At 38.3% G+C, this 24,675-nt stretch overlaps 2 protein-coding genes and 1 pseudogene across 3 annotated transcripts; all 3 read right to left on the reverse strand.

The window, feature by feature from the left end:
- Positions 1-954: 954 nt before the first annotated feature.
- LOC137729500 (putative kinase-like protein TMKL1) lies at positions 955-4,180 on the reverse strand. The gene is made up of 2 exons (XM_068468461.1): positions 2,709-4,180; positions 955-1,972 (listed from the first exon to the last, which is right to left on the reverse strand). Exons 1-2 carry the CDS (start codon positions 4,090-4,092, stop codon positions 1,332-1,334), a joined length of 2,025 nt encoding a protein of 674 aa, XP_068324562.1. The 5' UTR covers positions 4,093-4,180; the 3' UTR covers positions 955-1,331.
- Positions 4,181-9,196: 5,016 nt separating this feature from the next.
- On the reverse strand, positions 9,197-11,446 carry LOC137730211 (pentatricopeptide repeat-containing protein At5g48910-like; annotated as a pseudogene).
- A 2,255-nt stretch (positions 11,447-13,701) lies between these two features.
- LOC137729301 (uncharacterized) lies at positions 13,702-16,106 on the reverse strand. 2 transcript variants are annotated; one of them, XM_068468201.1, is made up of 4 exons: positions 15,754-16,106; positions 14,691-14,752; positions 14,461-14,565; positions 13,702-14,260 (listed from the first exon to the last, which is right to left on the reverse strand). In XM_068468201.1, exons 1-4 carry the CDS (start codon positions 15,983-15,985, stop codon positions 14,111-14,113), a joined length of 549 nt encoding a protein of 182 aa, XP_068324302.1. In that variant the 5' UTR covers positions 15,986-16,106; the 3' UTR covers positions 13,702-14,110. The 2 variants fall into 2 exon arrangements, with proteins under 2 accessions (XP_068324302.1, XP_068324303.1); XM_068468202.1 differs by having other exon boundaries at positions 14,140-14,260; positions 14,461-14,474.
- Between the last annotated feature and the right edge of the window lie 8,569 nt (positions 16,107-24,675).

A 24,675-nucleotide genomic window follows, 5' to 3' on the forward strand; every position in this document is an offset into this window, starting at 1 on the left:
AACAAGAACAGAAGGAAGAAAGAAATTATTACTCATTCTTTCTTTCCCTTGATTATTGGTGTGGAGCCATTAAGTTTACATCCCTTCCTTCCACCCTATTTGCCCCAATCAAGTATTTGAAGAAGTGTACATTTTTTTCTAGTCACATTTTCTTTTTTGTTTGTAATTTTCTATTTTCTTTGGTCCATATAATATTGTAATTGCACTTTAGGCAATGAAATATTTGATGACAAGGCCACATTGTTTTGCATGTGACCTAAAAAAACATGGGCACATTTTATCCAACTAAGCTTGTTTGAGATTTTGCATGTATAAGCTACGCAGTTGTCACCCTCTTTGTTCTTGCCATGTGGTTAGGCAATGAGAAACCTAGGCTAGGCTAATGTTCCCAAATAGCACTATTACGGTAACGAATGGTCTCATTGTATCCATATGAAATGACTTCGTCATTCTCGTTTTCTCCTTCCCCTTTCTCCTTTTCTTTCAGCTCTTTAATTCTAATCATTTCCGTTTTCTCTTTCCACTGTTCTCCCTTTGTTCCAGCTCCTTAATTTTTCTTTGATTTACTTGTTCAAACATCATAAACTAAAAAGTAGTACAAAAACCATTTCCCTATATCGATGTGTTGTTGATATTATCACAACATATCAATCGCAAAAGGTTGGCCAGAGATTTCTTGTAAAAACACCAACCCCGCTTAGTTTAAAATGAGAATATTTCAATCTTTTTTTATTATAGAATAAATAAAGTATCAAATGTTGCAGACACAACAGTAAGTTCTCCTTTAGAAGATTGCTGCAATAATAATAGTGGTATTATTATTGATTCTTACAAATATGTGTGTTTATGTCTTAATAAATACATTTTTCTCATGAGCTAAATTGATAATAAACAAAAATAAATAATAAATAAAAAAGAATTTAGACATTCTTGATTATTACAAATATGTGTGTTTATGTCTTAATGGATTGTTTTATAGTGAAACATTTGGGTTCTTCTGCATTGAAATTTGCAGCATAAACATAAATATATTTGAGATTTTGGTACACATTCCAGCACACTTGCTTGAAAAGGAAGACTAAAAGAGAGGCAATGCCATCATAAAATACACAGCGACCATGAATTAATTTTTCATCCTAAAAATATAACCACCATATGAAGAAATCCTATCACCATGAACTCCTACAATTCTCTACTGAATCAGAGATACATAACATTTTCAATTGCGAAGATGCCGAGGCTAATCGATAAGAGAGCATGCGTTAGAGCGCGAGCAGGTGAAGCCTTCAATTAAGTCATAATTTTGGACATGTTTTTAAGAAATGGAAGCTTCAAAACGGGGTACCAATCTCACTCCTTGTCTCTGTTGGGCTGTACAAAGTAGACCTATTCCTTGGCCTGTTCTCCTCCAACTGCCTCACAACTTCATCCATGGAGGGTCTAACCGAAGCAACCGGCGCACAGCAACCCATTGCGAGTTTCAATGCCTGAACCAGGCCTTCTTCCATTGCACTCCTCACCCCCTTCAGTACCTCCACGTCGAAAACCTCCAGTGTCGTCTCCTCCAAGACTGCAACTTTCACCATCAAAGGCAAATCCACAAATTCACCACTCCTCCCGGTTTTACCAGGCTTCTTGCCTATCAAAATTTCCAACAGAATAATTCCAAATGCATAAACATCTGTCCTTGAATTACATTTCTTCATCTTTTGAAGCTCTGGTGCCTTATAACCGTCAATTTTTGCGACCGCCACCATTTCGTCAGCCACGGTAGGGATCATTAGCTTGTCAAGCCCAAATTCTGTGATCCTAGCTACAGAAAACTCATCCACTAGCACATTCTTAGATTTTACATTCCCATGAGTGATAGGTGTTTCAAGACCAGTATGAAGATATGCTAGTCCTCGAGCTATTCCCAGTGCAATCTTGTGTCGCCGAGCCCAGTTCAACACAAGTTTCCCTGCTCTGGCTTCTGCATCCAACAAAAACAGATGAAAAAATAGTTAAAACAATTCCACAGTGAGTGTCGATAAGTTAAGAAATAGGCAGCAAATAATATGTGAACCCTTTGAGGATGTGTACATTTTCTTCAAGATGCTTTCACAACTCTATAGGTCATTGGTTGTGGAAGATATGTTGATTCCAATTTGAGAAACATAGGATTAGGAAAGCAAGAGTCTTTGAAGTTGCTTAACGTGAGACAGCCTAAATATAATCTGTTGTTTCCAAATCTTCCAAAGGGCTTTTATGAATTCTCAAAACGACTCCTACATAACAGTTGACTGCAAGATCCCTGTAACTAAGTTTCCACTCTTTCATATCCATGTAAATTGTACAAAGTAAACCTGTAATCATATGCCGGACAGTGAAACCAATCCATCTCCTGAGACATTTCATGCCAGTGAATCCTTTCAGGTATCAGAGGCCTACTAAGCCAAGGGCAGTGAACCGTTCAAACTCTCGTTTGATCGTATTTTCCGGTATTACAATTAGCTATTAATAGAAACTGATAAATATCTAGGGCGATCATCGAACATTGATGATTTGAAATGTTTCAACAATCACAAGAGGCCAAAGACATACGATGTATCAATAACAAAACAAAGTATTTCAAAGCTAATTTTTTAATAGGCAAACAAAACTATTCAATCTCACAGAACAACTGAATAGCAACAAAAGACAGAGATAAGCACGAAATATATGCATACCATGTAAAAGATCATGAAGGCTTCTGTGAGGAAGATGGTCATATATCAGAAGCTTCTCCCCTCTCTTCCCCTGATAGAAAGCTCTCAACGGAATCAAATTCTCATGGCGAATCCTCCCCAGTTGCTTCACCACAGGAAGACAAGAGCTCCCATCCTTGCAACTACCTTCCTTCAACAGCCTCAAAGTGATGGTCCCTCCATCTGAGAGCTTTGCCTTGTACACAGTCCCATAGCTGGTCTTCTCCAACACTTGTCCTGTTGCATTCAACACATCCTCCAACGTCAAATGCTCACCGCCCTGAAACAAAATAAGCCTTCCTTGATCACCACCGCCACCGCCTCCGCCCCCACTTTCCTCATCTTCTTCTTCCTCTATTTCATCTTCACTCTCTTCCGTGCTGTTTTTCTTTTTGTTTTGCACATACCCAATACACAATGAAGCCAAAACCACAGTTGCAGTCATCAAACCAATAACAATGCCGGCAATTGCACCGGGACTCAACCCAGAGCTTCCACTGCAACTTTTCAAAGGCGCCCCACAAAGTCCAGGGCTGTTACCCTCAAAAGCCTCCACACCAAACTTTGATCCACCAAAAACAGGCAACACCCCACTAAAATTATTATGCGAAAGGTTCAATTTTTCGAGGTTTAACTGCACTAAACCCCCAGGAATGAGACCCGAAAACATGTTACTTCCAAGATCAAGCTCTTTAAGCCCACCAAACTGGGTTACAAATTCTGGGAAATTCCCAGAAAACTTGTTCCCACCAAAATCAAGAAACTGCAAATTCTTGCAGCTAGAGTTTCGCAATGCAGGTTCAGGAACCGAACCGAATAGCGAATTCGCATGAACCCTAAGGGAAACCAGATTGTCACACAAGTTCCAGATCGACGGCGGTAAAACCCCATTCAACAAATTGCTTCCCAAATCGATGTCAGAGAGGGAAGAGCTGTACCCAAGCTCCAATGGGACGGTCCCAGTGAGGAAATTTATGTTAAGGTACAAGCTTTGGAGCATAGAGAACTCCCCCAGCTCTCTGGGAAGAGAACCAGAGAGATTGGCAGATGGGAGCTGAAGGGAAAAAAGGTGGAGAGCTGGGTCTCGGGAGAGTGACAAGTTGGTCCACTGAGGGGAGGATAGGTCGGTGCAGAGCAAAATAGAGCCGTTGGAGAAAACCCATTTGAGTCCCCTCCATTGGCAGAGAGGCACAGAGGAGTTCCAGGAAGATAAGAGCAAGTTCTGAGAGTTACCTTGCAGTGAAGCTTTGATTTTTCCCAGGAGGAGCTCGACATCTGCAGAAACAGAGTCGGTGGGTTTGCTGTTCAAGGGTAGGAGGAAGCAGAGGAGGAAAATGTAGAGAGAGAAACGTTTCGAAACCTCCATGGAAGGAGCAGACAGGAAAGGTGGTATTGTAGGTGGTGGGCGGTTCAAAGAAGCTCTCTTATTTTTGGAAAAGCTGACAGGAGTGTCAACTACAAGTGATCTCCTAGTATATGTATAGGGGCCTTTGATTTGATTTCACATCCGTACTATGTTAATTATCTACCGTTGGATTGGAGCATAAAGTTTTAATTTCTTGTAATTGCTCCTAAATTTTTGAGGTTTTATCACTTTCGGCCTTCACAATTATTTTGGTCTCATATTGATCCTAGACTACTTTTTTTCTTTTTTTTTTTTTTTGAAAAGAGGTCCTAGACTTTTGAATGTGCGTATAACATTTAGGGTAAAGTACAAAAAAGTATCTTAATTATTGGTATCACGACAGTTTCATATCTCATCTTTTAAAATTGACAATGTTATACCGCATCTTACGAATTTGTGATAATGTCATACATCCGTCAATTTTTCTGTTAAATGATGACGTGGCAAGAGACGGAGACCACTTTCTATTAAAAAATTAATAAAATATTATTAAAAACTAAAAAATATATTTAATATTTTTTAAATATTAAAATAATAAATAAAAGTAAAATTAAAAAAAAAGGGTAAAGTACAAAAAACTACCTTAACTATTGGGGTCACGACAGTTTCATACCTCATTTTTAAAATTGACAATGTCATACCGTATCTTACGAATTTGTGACAATGTCATACTTCCGTCAATTTTTCTATTAGTTTTTCTGTTAAGTGCTCACGTGGCTTGATTCGGGACATACTTTCTATTAAAAAATTATTAAAAACTAAAAAACAATTATTTAATATTTTTTAAATATTAAAATAATAATAAAAAGCAGAGGGGAAAAAAAAAAAACCATCAGTTCGTCCCTCCCCTCCCCCTCCTCCCCTCCTCTCTCTTCTCCCCATCTTCATTTTCTTCCCCCCACCTGAAAACCCAAAAAAATAAAAAAAATTTGAAAACCCAACAACCCCCTGCGGAAGAACAAGAAGGAGAAGGAGGAGGAGGAGGAGGAGGAGGAAGAAGAAGAAGAGGTAAAAAACGGAGGAAGGAAAAAAAAAATTCCCCCCTGTCGGCACGGAAGAAGAAGAAGGGAGAAGGAGAAGGAGAAAGAAGAAGAAGAGGAAGGAAAGGAGGAGGAAGAAGAAGAAGAGGAAGAAAGAAAAAAAAAAATTGAAAACCCATCAACACCCCCCTGCGGAAGAAGGAGAAGGAGAAGGAGAAGGAGGAAGAAGAAGAAAAAGAGGAAAAAAAGGAGGAAGAAATTTTTTTTTTTTTTTTTTTTTTTTTTTAAAACCATCAACTCCCCTGCGGAAGAAGAAGAAGAAGAAGAAGAGAAGAAGAGGAAAAAAAAGAAGGGAAAAAGAAAAAAAAAATTTGAAAACCCATCAAACCCCAAATCCACCACTTTCATCCATTCTCCACATCCTCTTCCGCACCCATCCTCCACCTTCTCTGCTCACCCTCTTCCCACCAACGGGATCTGGGTTTTTTTTTTTTCCTAGGTTGCAGGAGGGAGAAGAGTGTGAGTGTGGGGAAATTGAGTGTGGGTGTGGGGGGGAAGACAAATTGGATTTTATTTTATTTTTTGTTGGGATTTGCAGGTGGGGGAAGAAGATGAAGATGGGGAGAGGAGAGAGGAGGGAGGAGGGGGGAGGGGAGGGACAAAATGAGGGTTTTTTTTTTTCCTGCTTTTTATTATTAATTTAATATTTAAAAAACATTAAATAATTGTTTTTTAGTTTTTAATAATTTTTTAATAGAAAGTAGGTCCCGAATCAAGCCACGTTAGCACTTAACAGAAAAACTAACAGAAAATTTGACGGAGGTATGACATTGTCACAAATTCGTAAGATGCAGTATGACATTGTCAATTTTAAAAGATGAGGTATGAAACTGTCGTGACCCCAATAGTTGAGGTAATTTTTTGTACTTTACCCTTTTTTTTTTAAATTTTACTTTTATTTATTATTTTAATATTTAAAAAATATTAAATATTTTTTTAGTTTTTAATAATATTTTATTAATTTTTTAATAGAAAGTGGTCCCCGTCTCTTGCCACGTCAGCATTTAACAGAAAAACTAACAGAAAAATTGACGGAGATATGACATTGTCACAAATTCGTAAGATGCGGTATGACATTGTCAATTTTAAAAGATGAGGTATGAAACTGTCGTGACCCCAATAGTTGAGGTAGTTTTTTGTACTTTACCCTAACATTTATAATTGTACTTAACTATTTGATTTCTTACAACAAGAAATGCTAAGAAGACTTCTGTTAAGTTGTCTATTATGTAGTTTAGTCAAACTTTTTCATTTTTTAGTATAAAATATATCGTTATACTAAAAAAAATACTAAGGAGACTCTCAAAGTGAGATTCTTTAAGAACTTTATGTTATCTTACAGTTTAACATCAATTTTAGTGACGAAATTATAAAATATTATGTAAAAAATATTAAGTGGCACAAAGTTCATAGAGAGCTTCGCCTTTGAGAAAGTTTTCTTAGCATTCTCTTCTTACAACATCATAGAATCCTTTTACATTATTGTTCATAATGAATACTTCACTTTCATTGAGATCCGCCTATTTATTATAACATAAGTAATAAAGACAGAAATGATTTTTGTTACGAAAGTTTAGATAACAACATCTGATTTCTTGAATTGCATCTAGAAAATTCATTTACTTTGACAAAAATGTCCTCCACTTACTTACATGTGACCAATTATGCCCATGCGTAGTAATACAAACAATAATCTACACATTTGATTTTAAACGTGTCTCAATTTAATTGGGCTTTCCGAAGCTACATTGATTTGATGTTGATCCAAACAGAGTTTCTTGCTGACAAATTCAGTATTAATGTTTAATTTATTTAATTCAATTGTCAGAAACAAATATATGTGTGCAGAAGGAGAAATAATGTAGTATCATTTTATAACCAACTTGAGAAGAAAGAAAATTTGAGGGCCAAAGTGAAACTAAGACTCAAGTTGAGGGACCAAAAATAACTAAAATTTTAGCAGAACACTACTCACTTGGTTCAATAAATTATTGGGGGTTTGCTTTTGATATTTTAATTTTTGCCTGCGCTGTGCACGCCCACCTTTCGAATTGGTTTTATTTATTTATTTAAAATCTCATAGGGTTGCAGCAACGGTTGCTTTTCTTGAGAAGAAAGCTTTCGCTGAGCAGCAAGCCACCGAGTCTTGTCTTTTCAAGGGACAGTGTAGGCGCGGCTGTACTGTAGTTGCGGTGGTCCTTGATATACAACCGTACACGTGTCGATTTTCTTTGATTTGGAGTTTGAGATGGAGAGCGAGCGTCGGTTTTGATGGTGTTCCACACGCCGCGTCCGGTGGGTCCGCATGCTTTGTGGCTGACAGCTGGGTCAGAGTCAGATTATACAAGGCAAAAGATTTTAGCGTGAGGGTGTAAAAGGTGATGTTCTCATGTGGTGAGTTCCACCATTCCATCATGTGGGTCACAATCAAATTTAGTATCGATTAATTTAATGAAATAATGTTCAAATTGATGATTAGGGAAATAAAGATTTGATGGAGTTGGTTTCTGTTCATGCTCACGCCAGTCAATTTCAAATTAATCATTCCCTTAATTGCATGATTTTCATCATCGATCCATCTACTATTTGGAAGAATCTCCTTTTTTGTTTTGTTTAAGATAATTAATCGAGATTATCTGTTTTTTGTTAAGTGGTCAGCAGCTAATGAAACTTAAAAGCACTTCCTTGTTCAGCATGATGGCGACACACTGATTGCCTCTTTTGGTTTTGCACCTCATACTGCAGTCAAGAAAAAAACAGTTGGTTTCCAAAACTGATCACTAGGTTTTAATTTTTTCGTACCATACCCCGAGGTCTTGAAATTGTATTAACTTGCACCTTTTATTTCTTTGAATATTTAATCATTCATTAAGCGCTTAAATATTAAAATGGTCTCTGTATTAGAGTCATTTGACCAATTTAATTATACGTTTTCAATTTTTGGCCAATTAGTCATCGTGTTTATCTTCATGAGCGAATTAAAAACATTTCACCTAATCTTTGTTAAAAAATTCATAAAAATATTACAAGCTATTATAGAAAAATATTTTTAATTGAAACCCCAATCCTAGCAACACACGCTTGCAACTCGACGAATGTGTTTGTAGATCCACTTCGATCCCACCTATCATCGTAGTCCTAAGAAAATTAATCCTGACCACCTCTTCTCCAACTGTGTAATTGAGTTACAGACCGCAATTGAGAAAGCCATTTATTTAAATTCAAATTTTCAAAAAAATGCAAATCAATAAGAAATAACACATATAAAAGATATAACTTTCAATCTGATAAAAATTGTTAAGGTTGTGACATAGAAAAGGGGAGAGTACTTTTCTTTTAATTTTTAATTTAATTTAATTTTAAATTAAATAGAGAATCTTATATATAAGTTTATAATAATTTATGATTTTTTTAAACAAAGACTAGATAAAATGGCCCTAATTGTCTAACATAGATAAAACACGATAACCATTGGCCAAATTGAAAACACATATACTAAATTGGCTAAATGGCTATAACATAGGGACCATTTTGATATTTAAGCCTTGATTAAATTGATAAGTTTTTCTATCAATGTGGCTTACACACTGCCCATAAAAGGATCTTATGCTCATGATGTCATTAATTTAATGAAGGATCAAACAATCAATCTAGCCAAAGGCATACAAGATGCAATTTTAATACTTTATAATGTAAATGAGAAAATTAGAACTTCGTAACACTTTTAAAAATCACCCCAGACCTCAATGATGTAAAATATAATTAGCCCTGAAAACCAAAAAACATAAATCATGCCTTCCTCCAATTTAAATTTTAAATGTTGACTATTCATAAGTAAATCCAGATTACCACCATAATATTTCTTGTTTTCCCCCAAATTGAATTGCTTAATCATTATGTTTAATAATTATGGCTTTTGGCTGGAAGTCAAAGTGCCTATGAAAAAAGCCTTTTTGGTCTATGGCTGCATGCGACCTGCATGAAGATATTGGGATTGTGACTTTCGTGTTCTGCTAATCAAGTGTGTCTAGCTCTGGAAACAAAAGTGTTAAACCACTAGCAAAAGCTATCATGCACTCTTCCTCTTCAATTTTTTCACTCGAGAAAGAGTGCATGATTAGTATTTTGAAGTGTAAATAATAGCTCCCGGCAATAAGTATGCATACAAGACTTCCTAACTCTGTCAAACATCACAATATTGTACATTCGTCACATAACACAATGGTTAGCTTAGAAGAAGAATCAGAATACAATTGAATTGATATGTGTAGGCATTTACCAGTAATCCTTGCAAGAGCATAAACCATTTTCGAAGTGGTGGAAGCGCTTCCGATCCCTGACAACAATCTTGCGTTTATAAATTTTCGAGATCAACTTTATCGAAGAGTGACAATCTTCGCATATGCGTAGGTTCTTAAAAATTCGAAGACTGGTTCGAGGGGCTGTACTGATTAAGCCGAAGGCAGTTGCAATCTTTTCGCTATGGTAATGTAATGCACTTTGTTTTTCTTCTTCATCCATGTTGAGCAACACTCGTGTGGTGTTAGGTCTATGGACTTCCAAGCTCAATTTTTCGGAAATTTCCTCCAACATTGAATGGATTTCTCCGGCTCTAGGATGGGATTCGTCTTCCACCACAAAGTCGTGAATTGCTCCATCAAGCTCAATCGAGCTACCTCCAGGATCTTTCCTAATGTCCATATCTTTCATCCGCAATCTCACATTTGCAACTGCCTCCCAATTTCCTAAAGAGGCATACAGGTTTGAGAGAGCAACGCAGGATCCGCTATCATGAGGAGCCAAGTCCATCAAAATCTCTGCCACACGTTTGCCCATCTCGATGTTCCCTTGCATCTTGCAAGCACCGAGCAAGGCCTTCCATGTGACATCATCCGGCTGAATTGGCATGTTTAATATAAGCTTTTTAATATAAGCTCTTCAGCTTCTTCTAACAATCCGGCACGACCTAATAAATCAACAATACAACCATAATGTTCAACTCTAGGTTCTAAGCCAATTACATTAATCATATGGATGAAGAATGCTCTTCCCTTCTCCACCAAACCGGCATGGCTACAAGCACTCAAGATACCAATATATGTTACATCACTAGGCACCACACCAGCTCGTTCCATCTTGGAAAAATAATCCAGTGCATCATCAACTCGACTGTGCATAGCAAGCCCACTGATTATGGCATTCCAAGTAATCACATTCCTTTTAGACAGTTGCTTAAAAACTCGAAGAGCGTCCTCAATGCTCCCACACTTACCATACATATCAACCAAAGCAGAACCGAGCACATCATCAATCCCGATTCCATTCTTATCGGCATACAAATGTATCCACTTCCCTAGTTCAAGTGCACCAAGCCGTGATATCGCAGGCAAGACACTAACCAAAGTCACATAATTTGGACACACATTCCCAATCTGCATATCCCGGAACATTTCCACAGCCTCCTTAAAAAGCCCGTGTTGTGTGTACCCAGATAACATCGCATTCCACGACACCACACTTCTCTGAGGAATTTTATCAAACAGCTCCCTGGCAGCTCTAAAATCCCTAAGTCTTACACAACCATCAACAATCACATTCCACAAAACTACATTGCCCTCATGCTTCCTTCCATTCAAAACACCAAAATCCCAACACTCCTATAAAACAACAAATTTGCATCCTCCATAACCTCACACATTACATACATCCTCACAAGATTGCTCACAACAAACCCATCATTTTCCAATCCAAACTTCACAGCCATGCCATGAACACACTTACCCACCTCAAGATTCCCCATTTTTGCACAGGCTTTGAGCACAGAGGGGAAGGTGAACTTATTGGGTCCCACAGAACCATCAGCAACAATTTGAGAAAAGAAGAAGAGGGCATCGTGCGAGTGGTCGTTAACAGAGCTCTCTGCGAGAGCTCTGATGATTGTGTTCCAAGAAAAGCAATTGGGCTTCTCCATTTGGGTGAAAACTGATCGGGCGCATTGGATACTGCGGTGGGTTGAGAGGGCGTAGAAGCGGAGGATTTCGGCGGCGGCGAGGGGGTCATGGATTTGGCGGGTTTTGATGAAGTGGGCGTGGACTTGGTGCAGGTCTCTGATGGTTTTGCATGATGTAATTTGTGGGAAGAGGGAAGATGGGTGAGAGGGAGGCGGAATTGTGGGGTTGCAGATGGTGGGGGTCATGGCGGAGCTGGGAATGTTTGGTGACGGAGAAAGAGTTTGGGCTCAGCTCTGTAGAATACGGGTATTACAGTATCATCATGAAGCTTGCCATCTCAGATTATTTTTTATTTTTTCGACTGGACGGTTCAGATAGGATTCAATAATTATTAAGAAAAATCTTAAATTTAAGGAATATGCTGAAGCTAGAAACTATTTAGCTGATGATGCGCCATAAGGCTTTTTTTAAAAGGAGTTTTAACGAAAAACTTACGTTACTGTTCATTTTAACGAAAAATCATATTTTTACACTAAAAAGTCAATCATGGTACTATTCACTTTACCCTTTATTTTGTCCTTATCGTTAAAACTCAAAGTTTTCAAACCCTTTTTATTAGTTTTCATTTTTTTAAATTTTGATTCATTTATTGACGATAATTATTTCTTTAACAACGACTTTATTTCTTTTTTTTTGTTAATCAAAGTAAATTTTATTTTAATTTTAATTTTTGGAATAAACGATATTATCTACACTAAAGGGGATGGGGTGGGCTTCGCCTCACAATGGCCTAGCATAATGTGGTTCAAACTCGTATTTGGTGAGAATCGAACCTATGACCTCTTATTTATGAGTGAAGAGGAATACCACTAGACCATAGTACTGAATAACAAGTAAATTTTATTAAAAAAGAAAGCTAGTATATGGTAAGGACAACTCAAAAGGAGAGTCCACAAAAGTCAAGCAAAAGCCCAACTCGATAAAAGAAAATTACAATAAAATGGGTCCAAAGTGAGCAGCCCGAAGTAACAAACAACCAGAAAAGCCTCGACATGAAAATGTAAAAGCATACGCCTCCACCAAAAAAGAACCACCGCCACCGCAGATATGCCGCGTTGAATACTCCCATAATCCTACCAAATAGTGTAAAATGCAATTTAAATGCTACAAGCCACCAAAGCGCACATCCGGAGGAGATCATAGGAAGAGACACCTAATGAAACGAGCAACAAGAGTAGATGGTTGTAATTTCACGTTGAGGAGCGATATTTGGAAAGGAGCAAGGCATAAAAGCCAGATCTGAGATAAACTCAGGGACAATTGGGACCAAGCTCAGAGCAATCTCAAACACAAAATGCTTAGAGAGAAAAAAGCTGAAAGCTAAATGCATAAAAAGTAAATCCAAATCATCTGGTGGTTTAGAAGAGTGAAAAGCGGGATGGAGTCGGAAGAAAAAAAGGGGGGATGGGGAGGTAAGGGGAAAATAGAGGGAGAAAAGGGAAGATATAGAGGTAATAGAAGGTTGAAGAAAGGGGAAGACAGAGGAGGACGAAAAAACAAGGAGAGAAGGGGAGAAAGGGAGGAATCAGAGGATGGGAGAAAGGGGAAGAAGGAAGAGGGCAAGGAGGGATAGGCACTGGGTTGCAGCCGATCCCAAGCTGGAGCAAGGAGCCGACAACAAGGAAGGTTTCAGAATTTTAGGGGTTCATGAGAGTGAAATTTAATATTTGAAACCTAAATCTAAGTGACCAAAAATCTTCTTCATGAAGATACTTGGTGAAGGAGAAAGAGTTTGAGTTGAGTTACGTGGAAAAGGAATGCTAGCTACTTTTCCATTGTGAACTCCACTTGCACATCAATCTAAGAAATTAATTCTCTAAAAACATGCTATTTAGTACTACAGTTTAGTAATATCCCTCTTCACTTGTAAGTGAGAGGTCTTATAGCAGTGGTTGTGTGGGAAGCCATTGACAATAGAGAATGTGGAGGTTGCTCTACAGTTTAGTAATATTCAAGATCAAATATACCTCACTTTGTCACACTGATGTCCACATCTGGAAAGCCCGGGTCAGCATTGCAAATCTATATGCTCTTGTTTCTTTTCCTCTATTTTTTTCTTTTTTTGGTAACTTCTGGTCTATTACTACTTATATGTTGATCTTTGAAATCAACAGGTTATTGCTGAGATGACCAACGGTGGGGTTGATAGTAGCATAGAGCGCACCGGCAACATCAATCCCCTCATGTCTGCTTATGAATGTGTTCATGATGTATGTTTACTTGCCTCACAAGTTACATGTCATTGTTTAATGATGGAAATATGATTGGTTCTAACATGAAATGGTTCCGAAATATAATCCGGCGATCGTGGAATGGCTAAAGGAAGAGAAGTGGTCTAGGACTAGGGTACTGGTTTGTGTATCTACTGCATATGCGTGATTTTCTACCATCTTCTTCATTCTGTGCTACTCATCAATCCGGTTGTGATTCCCGGTGAGTAGCATTCTGAAATTTCTAATTCAACAAGAAGAACGAGAAAATAATTCAAAGATTAAATTCTTTAGTTTTTGAGAAAATAAGATTGTAAACCATATATCTTAACGGCTCATAAAAGGAAGTGCGATAATCACTTCGCAGCGTATACTCATTTCTCTCTGTCTCCCTCTCGTCTTGTAACTTATCATATACGCCTTGCTCTCCGTCTCATTTTATCATGCTGCCACTAATAACTATATTAACCGTGACAATTTCCTACCATCAATGCCAACTTCTGCAGAAAAGACCATTCTTTTGTGTATAATAAGATCTCCATGAGCTTTGCAAAGATTAAAACTAATTAACTTCCCGTCAACTTTCCGAAAAGGACGGCTCCTCACAGTCAGGTTCGCTATGCTAGGCCTTTCCTAACAGCTTAAACCAGCAAATGAGAGATTTTTGTTCTGTCAATGAAGATACCTTGTTCCATTCCACGGTCCACCCATGTGTCTGTTACTTGTACTTCTCCATGATTCTTCTGGCTTCTTCTAGACTGTCGTCTATCCCGTCCTCCTTTGGCGTTGAGGTGGTGCCTCCACCCCCCCTGGGCCCTTCATCCTTATTCAAAGCAATGAATATAAAGTATACAAGTCCCATCGTAGCCTGTTATCATACAATGCTTACTTCAATACAATTACTTATCATATATGTACTTTACAAATACAGGACTATCTAATATCTATATAAGAACAATCTTCTCTTATTGACGATAAATTGTCTACGTATTATCTCATTTCTTTATAGTAAGGCAGCAAAATTCGCAATTTACTGTTCTTGGAGGAGGAAAGAAATGGACAACATACCAGCGCAAAGAAAGCTGTAGACAGGAAAGATTTGAGCACAAACAGTGAAAGTGTCAATGCAACTATAGTCACAGAAACCCTTGCAACTGGTCTCGGTACTGAATTCTACCATCCCCAAAGCAAAATGAAAACAAAATATTAACAATCTCCAATTTGTACAGAAAGAAAGAAAAACACCGGGCACTGAAATGCAAATCATCGCAAGAAAGGGGAGACCCTATAGAACTTACTGGGACAAGATTGGTTCCTGCCTCAACTCCATCTCTCCCAACCTTCCATGCCGTTTGCAGAACTACATAATTTACACCAGCAGTTAACACACATGTAAAAATAAACAACAGTAACTATATGCTCTCTTGTATGAGCAGGACAGCAACAAAAGTAGTTCATGTGATGCTAAGAACATTGAATTTGATGTGAATTTAAGTTTTAAGAACAAAATAACATCCTCCATGTGATAATGTAACTCAACCACAAACCTAACATCTTATCCTAACACTTAAAAAAATTCTGACTCAAAATTAGCCTGCATTTAAAGGTCGTAATAGAATACCTTCTTGGACTACTTTTTCATGCAATTGGAAGTGGATCCTCCATACAAGTTTTCCGTTGACGAAAACTGAAAAAAAACTAATAAGGGGACCTATTCTTATGAACCTATAAACGTAAAAGAAAAAAATGCCACATAACCAAAATTGCCCCAAGAAAATCACACTTGCTACACATTGCACATCAGTAATAAGTTAGTCTTGCACCCGCCAAATATTAGGCTCTCATGGATTATGCATTATTAGCCAGTTCCCTCAACTATAGTCTAAAATCGGGTCCCCCTCTTTAATCTTACGGCAACAAGATTCTAGTATTCACAAAAATTATCATTCTAGTTACAACTTCACTACAAGAGCCTCTATGTAGAAATCATCGCATTTGTTTTTCGGGCCAGGCACATTCTACTAACCAAAAATCACCCGAATTTTTAAAGTTTTTGGACAACGCAGTGAATTGTTACACTATATCTAACTCTAGAGACTACAAAATTCCAGAATCTAACTGAAAACCAGCATGCTTTCTGCATACATATGCACATTACTTCCTACTCACCATTACCGTTCAGCTGCAATAGCATTATTTATCAAAACCCAGAAACCAAAAACCAAAAACAGAACAAACTCAATTCAGAAAACAGAAAATTACAAGAACCCATCAAATAAAAATGTTCAGGGATGCCAATCAACAAGTACAAAATCAAAAGAGAAAGTAGAACAGCAACAAAAGCAGCGAAATGCAGCTAACCTTTGAAGAAGTTGGACTGTGAAGCAAACACAACAGGAACCACAGAGCGATGATTCTGAGTCCTCCGCCTCTTAATCCGAATAGCTGACGGTAAAGTCTGTTTCTTTAATCTAAAAGATGAACTGGAGGAGAAGAGCTGAGAGTTGGAGAAAGCTAGGGTTTGATTCTTGTAACAATTTGGGGACTGTGGGGTTATGCAGCACAGGCTTTGCAGCATAACCGAACCGGCCATTGAGTTATCTTTCTGCAAAAATGTCACGGAAGATTAATTGGGAGAGCTTCAACCGCCATTTGAGGTTTTACACAGATAAGGAGGAGATAGTTTAAGACCCTCTCTCAGCCTCACAAGCAGAGCGTTGGAAGGGCCTACTAATGGCCAAATGTAACAGGGTTATTATTTTTCTGTGGGGCTTTTTTTATGGGTTAATTTTAAATGTCTTTCTAAGAGATTTTTTTTGATATAGGCGTCTCATTTTTTTAATTTTGTTGATTAAATATCTGTTCATTTTAAGAATCTGATTAAACATCAAGGGGATCGGCTGCTCCAACAACTCAAATCTCCAGACTAAGTAGCTCCAGCACATTCGGGTTATTGGGTTGAGGGAGAGCTCGAGGGAGAGCTCGAGCGCAAATTCAAGGTCCAAGCGCCTGAAGGGGACTGACGTCAACTACGTTATTAAAAATTTTGCGTCAGGCGCGTGCAACACAAGTGCGAGTGGGGGTGCGTCACCGACAAGATTTGCAGGCGATAGGGCCCGCGTTGGATAGGCTGTCTGTAGTCATTGCTGGGTGCAACGTGGCACCCTAACGCCCGTTGGATTTTAACGACTCTTTTTTCTGGACTGTTCGATTTAACGGTAAATAAAAATTTCAAAACTCCCCCAACGATAGATGACGTGGCACGATCTGGTCCTTTCGAATCCAGATTAATAGTCCAAGTTTTTTGGCTTTAAAAAAAAATGATATGTTTCCGTTATGCCACGTGTCACAATCTGGAGGGTTGGATTTCAAATATTGTGTAATCCAACGGTATAAATTAATTAACTTAATAAAAATTAAAAAAAATTAAAAAAATCAGAAAAAAATTTAAAAAAATTATTTTATTTCTATAAATACCTTATCATTATCTTCCACCTTACACCACACTTTCATATTTTCTCAAATAATTTCAACCACATTCCAATCTTTCTCTCAAAGCTTATATATACTTTTGTTTCAAAAAAAAAAAAAAAAGAAAAAAAAAAGGCCAATAATGCAGGTACAAATTGGACGCTTATTGAAGATGTTGCATTGTGTTCTAGCTGGGTTGAAGTTACTCATGATCCAATTACGGGTAATGAGATGCAGTTGCGAGAAATGTGGAGCAATATTCATTCCCTTTTTCTTGAGAAAATTGGTGGCAAAAGAACAAAACAATCGCTCTAAAGTCGTTGGAGAATACCCAGCCAATCGTTTACTCATTAGAGAAACACCTTGGCACAATCTAGTACTAATATTCGAAGTGAGGAAAATTACGCGGATCAGGTAACAATATATTATTTATTTGTTTGTACTATACCCAAATTTACATTAGCTACTTTGATTATAATTTTGTCTTCTGCCACATTTTGTATACACTTCAAACACAAACTTGGTACAATGCCAAAAAAAAAAAAAAAAAAAAAAAAAAAAGTATTCAACCGGTGGGAATGTTGGAATATTGTCAAAGATTGTCCCAAATTCAGAGTTGTGCATGTCTGTCACATCTCGGCCCGGGCCCCCCACATCTCGAGCTTGACTCCACTGTAGCACGATATTGTCCGCTTTGGGCTCCGACCACGCCCTCACGGTTTTGTTTCTGGGAACTCACGAGCAGAACTTCCCAATAAGTCACCCATCCTGGGAATGCATTGGCCCCTACTTGCTTAACTTCAGAAACCAGGGAGCTCCCAAAAGGTATCATGCTAGGTAAAGATGAGAATATACATATAAGGCTTACATGATCCACTCCCCTGGACGATGTGGGATGTAACAATCCACCCCCCTTAGGGGCCTGACGTCCTCGTTGGCACACTTCTGGCCAATTCACCCCCTTAGGGGCCCGACGTCCTCGTTGGCACACTTCCAGCCAGGGATTGGCTATGATACCAAATTGTCACATACCGGCCCGGGCCCTCACCATATCCCGGGCTCGACTCCGTCGTAGCACGATATTATCCGCTTTGGGCCCCGACCACGCCCTCACGGTTTTGTTTCTAGGAACTCACACGAGAACTTCCCAATGGGTCACCCATCATAGGATTGCTCTCGCACGCTACTCGCTTAACTTCGGAGTTCCGATGAATTCCGAAACCAGTGAACTCCCAAAAGGCCTCGTGCTAGGTAGAAATGTGAATATACATATAAGGCTTACATGATCCACTCCCCTAGGCGATGTGGGATGTAACAATCCACCCCTTTAGGGGCCCGACGTCCTTGTCGGCACACTTCCGGCCATGGATTGGCTCTAATACCAAATTGTCACATCTCGGCTCGAGCTCGACTCTGCCATAGGACAATATTGTCCTCTTTTGGGCCCCTACCATGCCCTCACGATTTTGTTTTTAGGAACTTACATGAGAACTTCCCAATGGGTCACCCATCATGGGATTGCTCTCGCACATTACTCGCTTAACTTGGGAGTTCCGATGAACTTCGAAACCAGTGAGCTCCCAAAAGGCCTCATGCTAGGTAGAGATGAGAATATACAAATAAAGCTTACATGATTCACTCCCCTGGGCGATATGGGATGTAACACTATTGGTCCAGAAATTGTCATGAATATCACCCTTCTACACTTTATGCCAGATCACAACTCGTATGTTCATGAAAGTGACACAGAACAAGTGCCGGAAGCGATCCTTGAGCAAGTGTCGGGGTCGACTCGTTATCCACTCAGGCCTCAAGGTAAGAAGGCGTCAAAGAGAAAAGGCAGTTCTTCCAAAAATGATTATGCAAAATATATGGAAGAACTTGCTCGCCAAGGTGAATTGACTTTGGCGAGGGAAATGGCTAAATTTGAGGCTGATAAGGCTAGAGATAAAGCAAAAGCTATAGTTGTTGAGAGATTATTTCAAGCTAATGAAAGAGAAAGAGATATACTTATGCAAGAAAGGGAGATGTTTAAAGAAGAAAGAAGGGCTCAACAAGATCGTGGCATTATGAACACGCCTGTAGATGCGATGCATCCGAATTCTAAATATTTTTGGAATTCGGAGAAAGCGGACGTGGTGTGAAGGAGGCGTACAAGAGACGAAGGAGAAAGTGAAGATGGTCCTAGCACCACAAATTGGTTAGGTGATAATTTTCTATTCACGGGGGACTAGGGAATTTGTTGTATAATCGGAGCCCATAATTTTCCAATCACTTTGGGTTGTAATTTTGTATTTATTTAATTCGGTACTTTATGTAATTTCTATATTTATTGAATTTAGTACTTTATGTAATTTCGTATTTATTTAATTTAGTACTTTATTTAAACTAAGAGTATCTTGATTTAATTTGGTACTTTATTTAAACTAAGAGAATCTTTATTCAAACAACATAAACACACCAAATAAAATTACATAAGCACACAAAAAAAAAAAAAAAAAAACACTAAATGAACTTAAAAAACACACAAAATAATAATAACAAAAAAAAAAAAAACGCACTAAATGAACTTAAAAAACACACTAAACAAACTAAGAGCATTCTTCTTCCACCACAAGCTTGTTTTTAAGTTTCGTGAGCTTGTTTCAATGACCACAAGTGTTCTATCAAGTCACTTTGCCGGGCTTTGTGATAGTATGAGGATTGAAGTGAAGTATATCGTTGAATGAGCCTTACATTGTAACGTCTATCCCTTTTTAATAGCTCGTGTTGCATGGGTTCTTCGGTGGCATCATGAGCGCAATATTTTTGTGTTTTGGAATTGTTCATTGTGTTTGGCTCAAATTCATCAACGACATCATAATCATACTTACCTTCCACAATCATGTTATGAAGAATGATACACGTCATAATGATGGATCGAAGTGACTCTAAATCAAACAATCTGACAACACCCTTGACAATCGCCCAACGAGCTTGAAGGATACCAAAAGAACACTCCACATCCTTCCTACACCCCTCTTGACATCTTGCGAAGTGTTTTTCCTTTTCACTTCGTGGACGTGACATTCTTTTGACAAATGATATCCATATTGGGTAGATGCTGTATGTTAGGTAGTATGTCCCTGAGTGTACAGTTTCATTGATTGTATATGTGACTTGAGGAGCTCTTCCTTGCAGGACATCGTTGAACACAGGGGATTGAGCAAGGACATTGAGGTCATTTTGAGCTCCTGGAACACCGAAAAAGCATGCCAAATCCATGTATCAAATGATGACACCGCTTCCAAGATGATACTTTTGGCTCATTTTATGTCCCTATAAGCTCTTTGCCATGCATTTGAATAGTTTTTCCTGGTCCAGTGCATACCATCGATGCTTCCAATCATAACAGAAAAACCTCGTAGCTCACCATTCTTCATAAGCCTTTGCAAGTCCCTTGTCGTGGGTTTCCAGAGGTACTCTTTGGTGTATGTAGATTTGATTACGGAGCAAAACCTGATTAGGGACTCCAAAATGGTTGTTTTTCCCATCCTCGCTATCTCATCCACTTGGTCTGCAAATGTTCCATATACAAGCATCTGCAAGGAAGCATTAATGTTTTGCTCAGGAAGGAGAGCTATGACACCAAAATCATCATTCTTTTGCACAAAGTAAGAATCATGGTTGCAAATTCATGATTTTGTTGAACCAATGTCGTTGCATTCTAAAACGACGTCTAAAGTACGCATTAGGGAATGCACTGTTACGATCAAAATTATCGTCCCAGAGATCCTTACCTCGTCATTGCTTGCTTCTATCAATGTTTGTGGAATGTCTGTGCTTGGAGACCTCAGCCACAACTTGGATGACTGGACGAGAATGTGAGGCTGTTTAACTTCTTGCTTCATCATCTCTCTTTCCATCTCATTTTCTCCCTCTTCCATCTCATTTTCTCCCTCTTGGAGATTGAACATTTCTTCCCCATGCTTAAATAATTCTTTCTCTTGTTCATCGATTTCCCCTAACATCCTTGAAGAAGACATTGTAAGAAGGAAAGAGAAACTATGAATAAGGATAAAGATTTTGATTTTGGTGTGTGATTTCTGAGGATTGATGGTGGGTTATTTGGAGAAAAAAAAGAAGAAATGATTAGGTTGTAGATAATACCATGTGGCATGCCGTGATTTGTTAAAAATCTTAACGAAATCTATCCTTAAAGATTCTAAACAGATTGTGACACGTGGCGCGACGGGATTGGTTAAAAATCTTATTGGAAATCTATCCTCAATAATTTTTAAAAGGTAACAACATGTGGCGCGATGAAATTGGATAAAGTCTTATCGAAATCTATCACAAAAAATTATATCGAATCTATCACCAAAAGTTGCACTTTCGGATAATGACACGTAGCTTGACGAGACCGGTTAAAAATTCTATCCGAAATTAGAAATAAAATTATTTTTTAAAATAAAAAAAGACTAATATTTTATTACCTATTGCTATGACTATTTAGTTTAGGCGTGGATATGTAAAATGCAATTACTGTTCATTAAAGGTAGTTACTATTCATTGGAGGGGATTCAATTGCCTATTGCCATGGGGAGCCCTTACACACTAAAATTGCTCTCAGCCTCACAAGTAGAGCATTGGAAATGGCCTACTAATGGTGAAATGTAACAGAGTTATTTTTTTTTCTATGGACCTTTTTCATGGGCCAATTTTAAATGTCTTTTCAAGAGACGTTTTGATATAGGTGCCTCATTTTTTAATTTCGTTGATTAAACTTCTGTTCATTTTAAGAATTTGATTAAATATATTTTTTTCACAATTTTATTAGAGGTATGTTTAATTTAATTGGTACATTGAATATGGGTACATTTGATTTATGGTATAGGCTTTTTAGCCAAAATGGTCTCTGAGATTTGCATAACTCACTTTAGTCCATGAGATTTGAAACCAATAGAAGTGGTTCCTAAGATTGTCTATCATCAATCACTTTGGTCATTCTATGAAAAATCTTCATTAAATAAGAATAAAATGACAAAAATACTCTCAATTTTTTGTCAAATCATTTTGGCCGTTAAATTGAGCGTATTTTTGTCATTTTGATCCTTATTTTAACATAATTTTTCACGGAATCTTACACCCACCCCCGATTATATGTATAATTCCATAATTTTCCCAAAAGTTCAATGGAATTATCAATGTAGTCTCTAGTTCTTTACCTAATCCGGATCTAAAAGTTGGATTTTCTCTACCCTCAAGTTGCCATGTGGCAACACCCCAACTCTCCCCACTTCTCTCTTTCTTTCCCCCACCCCAAGACCTTACTTTCAATTCTCTCTCTACACTCACTCTCCCCCTCTCGAAACCCTCTCACTCTCTCACCCTTTGACCCACACCCTCCCCAACGTCAATGACATCATCATCATCAACATCATCAACACCTCGTCGTCGTCTCTCTCTCGTCGCCGCGAGGTGTGGCGAAGCCCAGAAAAAGAAAAACTCTTCAGCGAGATTTCTCGTCCCTCCGTTTCGGGTAAGCCTCGGGACACTTGAACACTCTCCATTTTTGTCATTGTGGCTTAATTCTAACCTAGATTTGGTTATGGATTGTGGTTTTACGCGTTGTTTCGGCTGGGGAAGCAAAACCCACTACAGCGAGTCGTGGGTGTCGAGAGGAAATCCGACCATCACCGGCCGTTCCACGGTGAACCAAAGGTATCAAATCACTCCTCTCACTTTCCTCTACATGTTGATACCTAGATTGGGGCCTTGGGTCTTTGTTTGTCGTCGGTCAAAGGTGGGAAAGCTTCGGTGCCCTTTCACCATGTCAGGCCTTCAAGCCATTTCTCAAACACCTCAGGCCTTAGGGCCGTGACACCAAGCCCAAAACTTTTTCCTTTTTGTTTTTAATTATTTTTCTAAAACTAAGGCCTTTGGGCCTTATCTGTTAAGGCCCTAAACCTTTTAAGCTAAACCCAAAAACCCTTCTATTTGGGCCAGGCATTAAGCCTGGGCCTGTGTGTTTAAAACCCAGGGGTTATGGCCTTAGGGTCAAATATAACTTGGGCTTCTAGCCCAACCTTAAGCCTACTTCCTTAAACCCATTAACCCTAAACCCTTTTCCCTTGGGCCAGGTACCAGCCTATTAACCAAAGCCCAGACCTAGTTGACCCAAACCTGGACCTGTTGGCTTTGATCCGGTCAACGGTCAGCGTTGACTTTGACTTTGACCGGTTAACGGTCAATGTTGACTTTGACCGTTAACTTTTCGGGTTTTCGTCTGGGACCCTTCCTAGGCTATTTTTGAAGTCTTTAACCCGTTTTCGACATTCGTATTCCCAAATTAAGTTGTTTAAGTAGAGTTGGCTAAATGTACCATTTATGTGCTTAGGGGCAATTATTTGTGGCGTTTCCTTATTCGCTAGGTGGCTTGGCTTTTCAACGGCAAAGTACTGTGAGTGAACCCCTTCTAAAATGCATGTTTTAATAGTAAAAATGCATACATGGAAAAGCATGCATACATGGAAAAGCATGATTTAAAAATTATGTTCTATGAAATGCTTTGAGATTGAATTACTATGAAAAACATGATTTAAAAATTACTGAGGCTAGATTGAATTACTATTATTTTTCCTCTAACTCATGTTCTTTATGGAATATCTGATGGATGACGATATACAATTTATAACATGTTTAGAACACCTCTTTATATTATAGATGATGGATGACTTTATACTATGAAGTTGCCTTTCAAATAAATGTGTGTTCAATGGTTTTGTACTTACCTAGTGGTCCCTATTCCGCTACGGGACAAGGGATAGATTCCATCCCGGGTGACGGTTACGATGTTGGCATAGGGCCTGGAGATGGTTTTCCTCTGGCTATTAGCACAAGGACGGGGAGCTGGCATGGGGCCTGGGGGTTATCGGACATTCACTAGTGATTATTATTTATACGAGATATGTTTTGAGACATTGCATGGGCATGCTAGGTTTCGGTAAACCTATTTTTATCATGATATATGTGTTTTCATAAAACCTGGGAGTTAGTACGTTGATAACTGTTTTACTATATGTATATCAACTTGGTCCACTCATGTTTATTTTGCGCCCCCTTCAAGACATAGGAACAAGGATTTTGATCTGAGCTACGAGGCATTCCCCTACCAGTGATATCTTGCTATATTCTCTCTGCTTCGACATCTACTACAATAACACTTTGTCTATCTTAAATTTCCGCGCCGTGCTTTGTATTAGACGTATGCTCTGAACATGTCATGCATTATCTTAATATTAAATTGTTAGTAGTTGAACTTTAGTATTGTGTTATTTGTCCCTATTGCATGATTAGTCCCAAATTATATGCATGTTTCTGATGTGTTATAAAACTAAGCACTCAAATTAAACCCTCTTGTTGACAATTGTAGTATATATGCAAGTAGGGATTGTTCTAAGCCGGTGATTAGGAGGGATTACTAATCTACTTAAAACTAACTCAAAAACACTAAACTAGGCTTAAAAACACTTAACTAGACTCAAAGGACTCAAAACAAACTAAAGGGACTCAAAACAGCACAAAATAATCAAATAGACTCAAACTAGACACTAAGGGGTGATTTGGACGAAAATTGATCTTAACTTGACTCAAAACACTTAAAAATACAAGTTTGGACAGATTCTAACTAATTTGACACAACAAAGTAAAGGGGATTGGGTTTTTGACAAATTTAAAACTTAAACAAACAGATTGCAGAAAACTAAGTAAAAGGAACGAATTTGGGTGAATTGACGGGTAGTGGCTAGCTAGAGGGTCCTTCTCCACACA

The sequence above is a fragment of the Pyrus communis genome, chromosome 3, assembly GCF_963583255.1.
Source record: "Pyrus communis chromosome 3, drPyrComm1.1, whole genome shotgun sequence".
Classification (NCBI taxonomy): Eukaryota; Viridiplantae; Streptophyta; class Magnoliopsida; order Rosales; family Rosaceae; genus Pyrus; species Pyrus communis.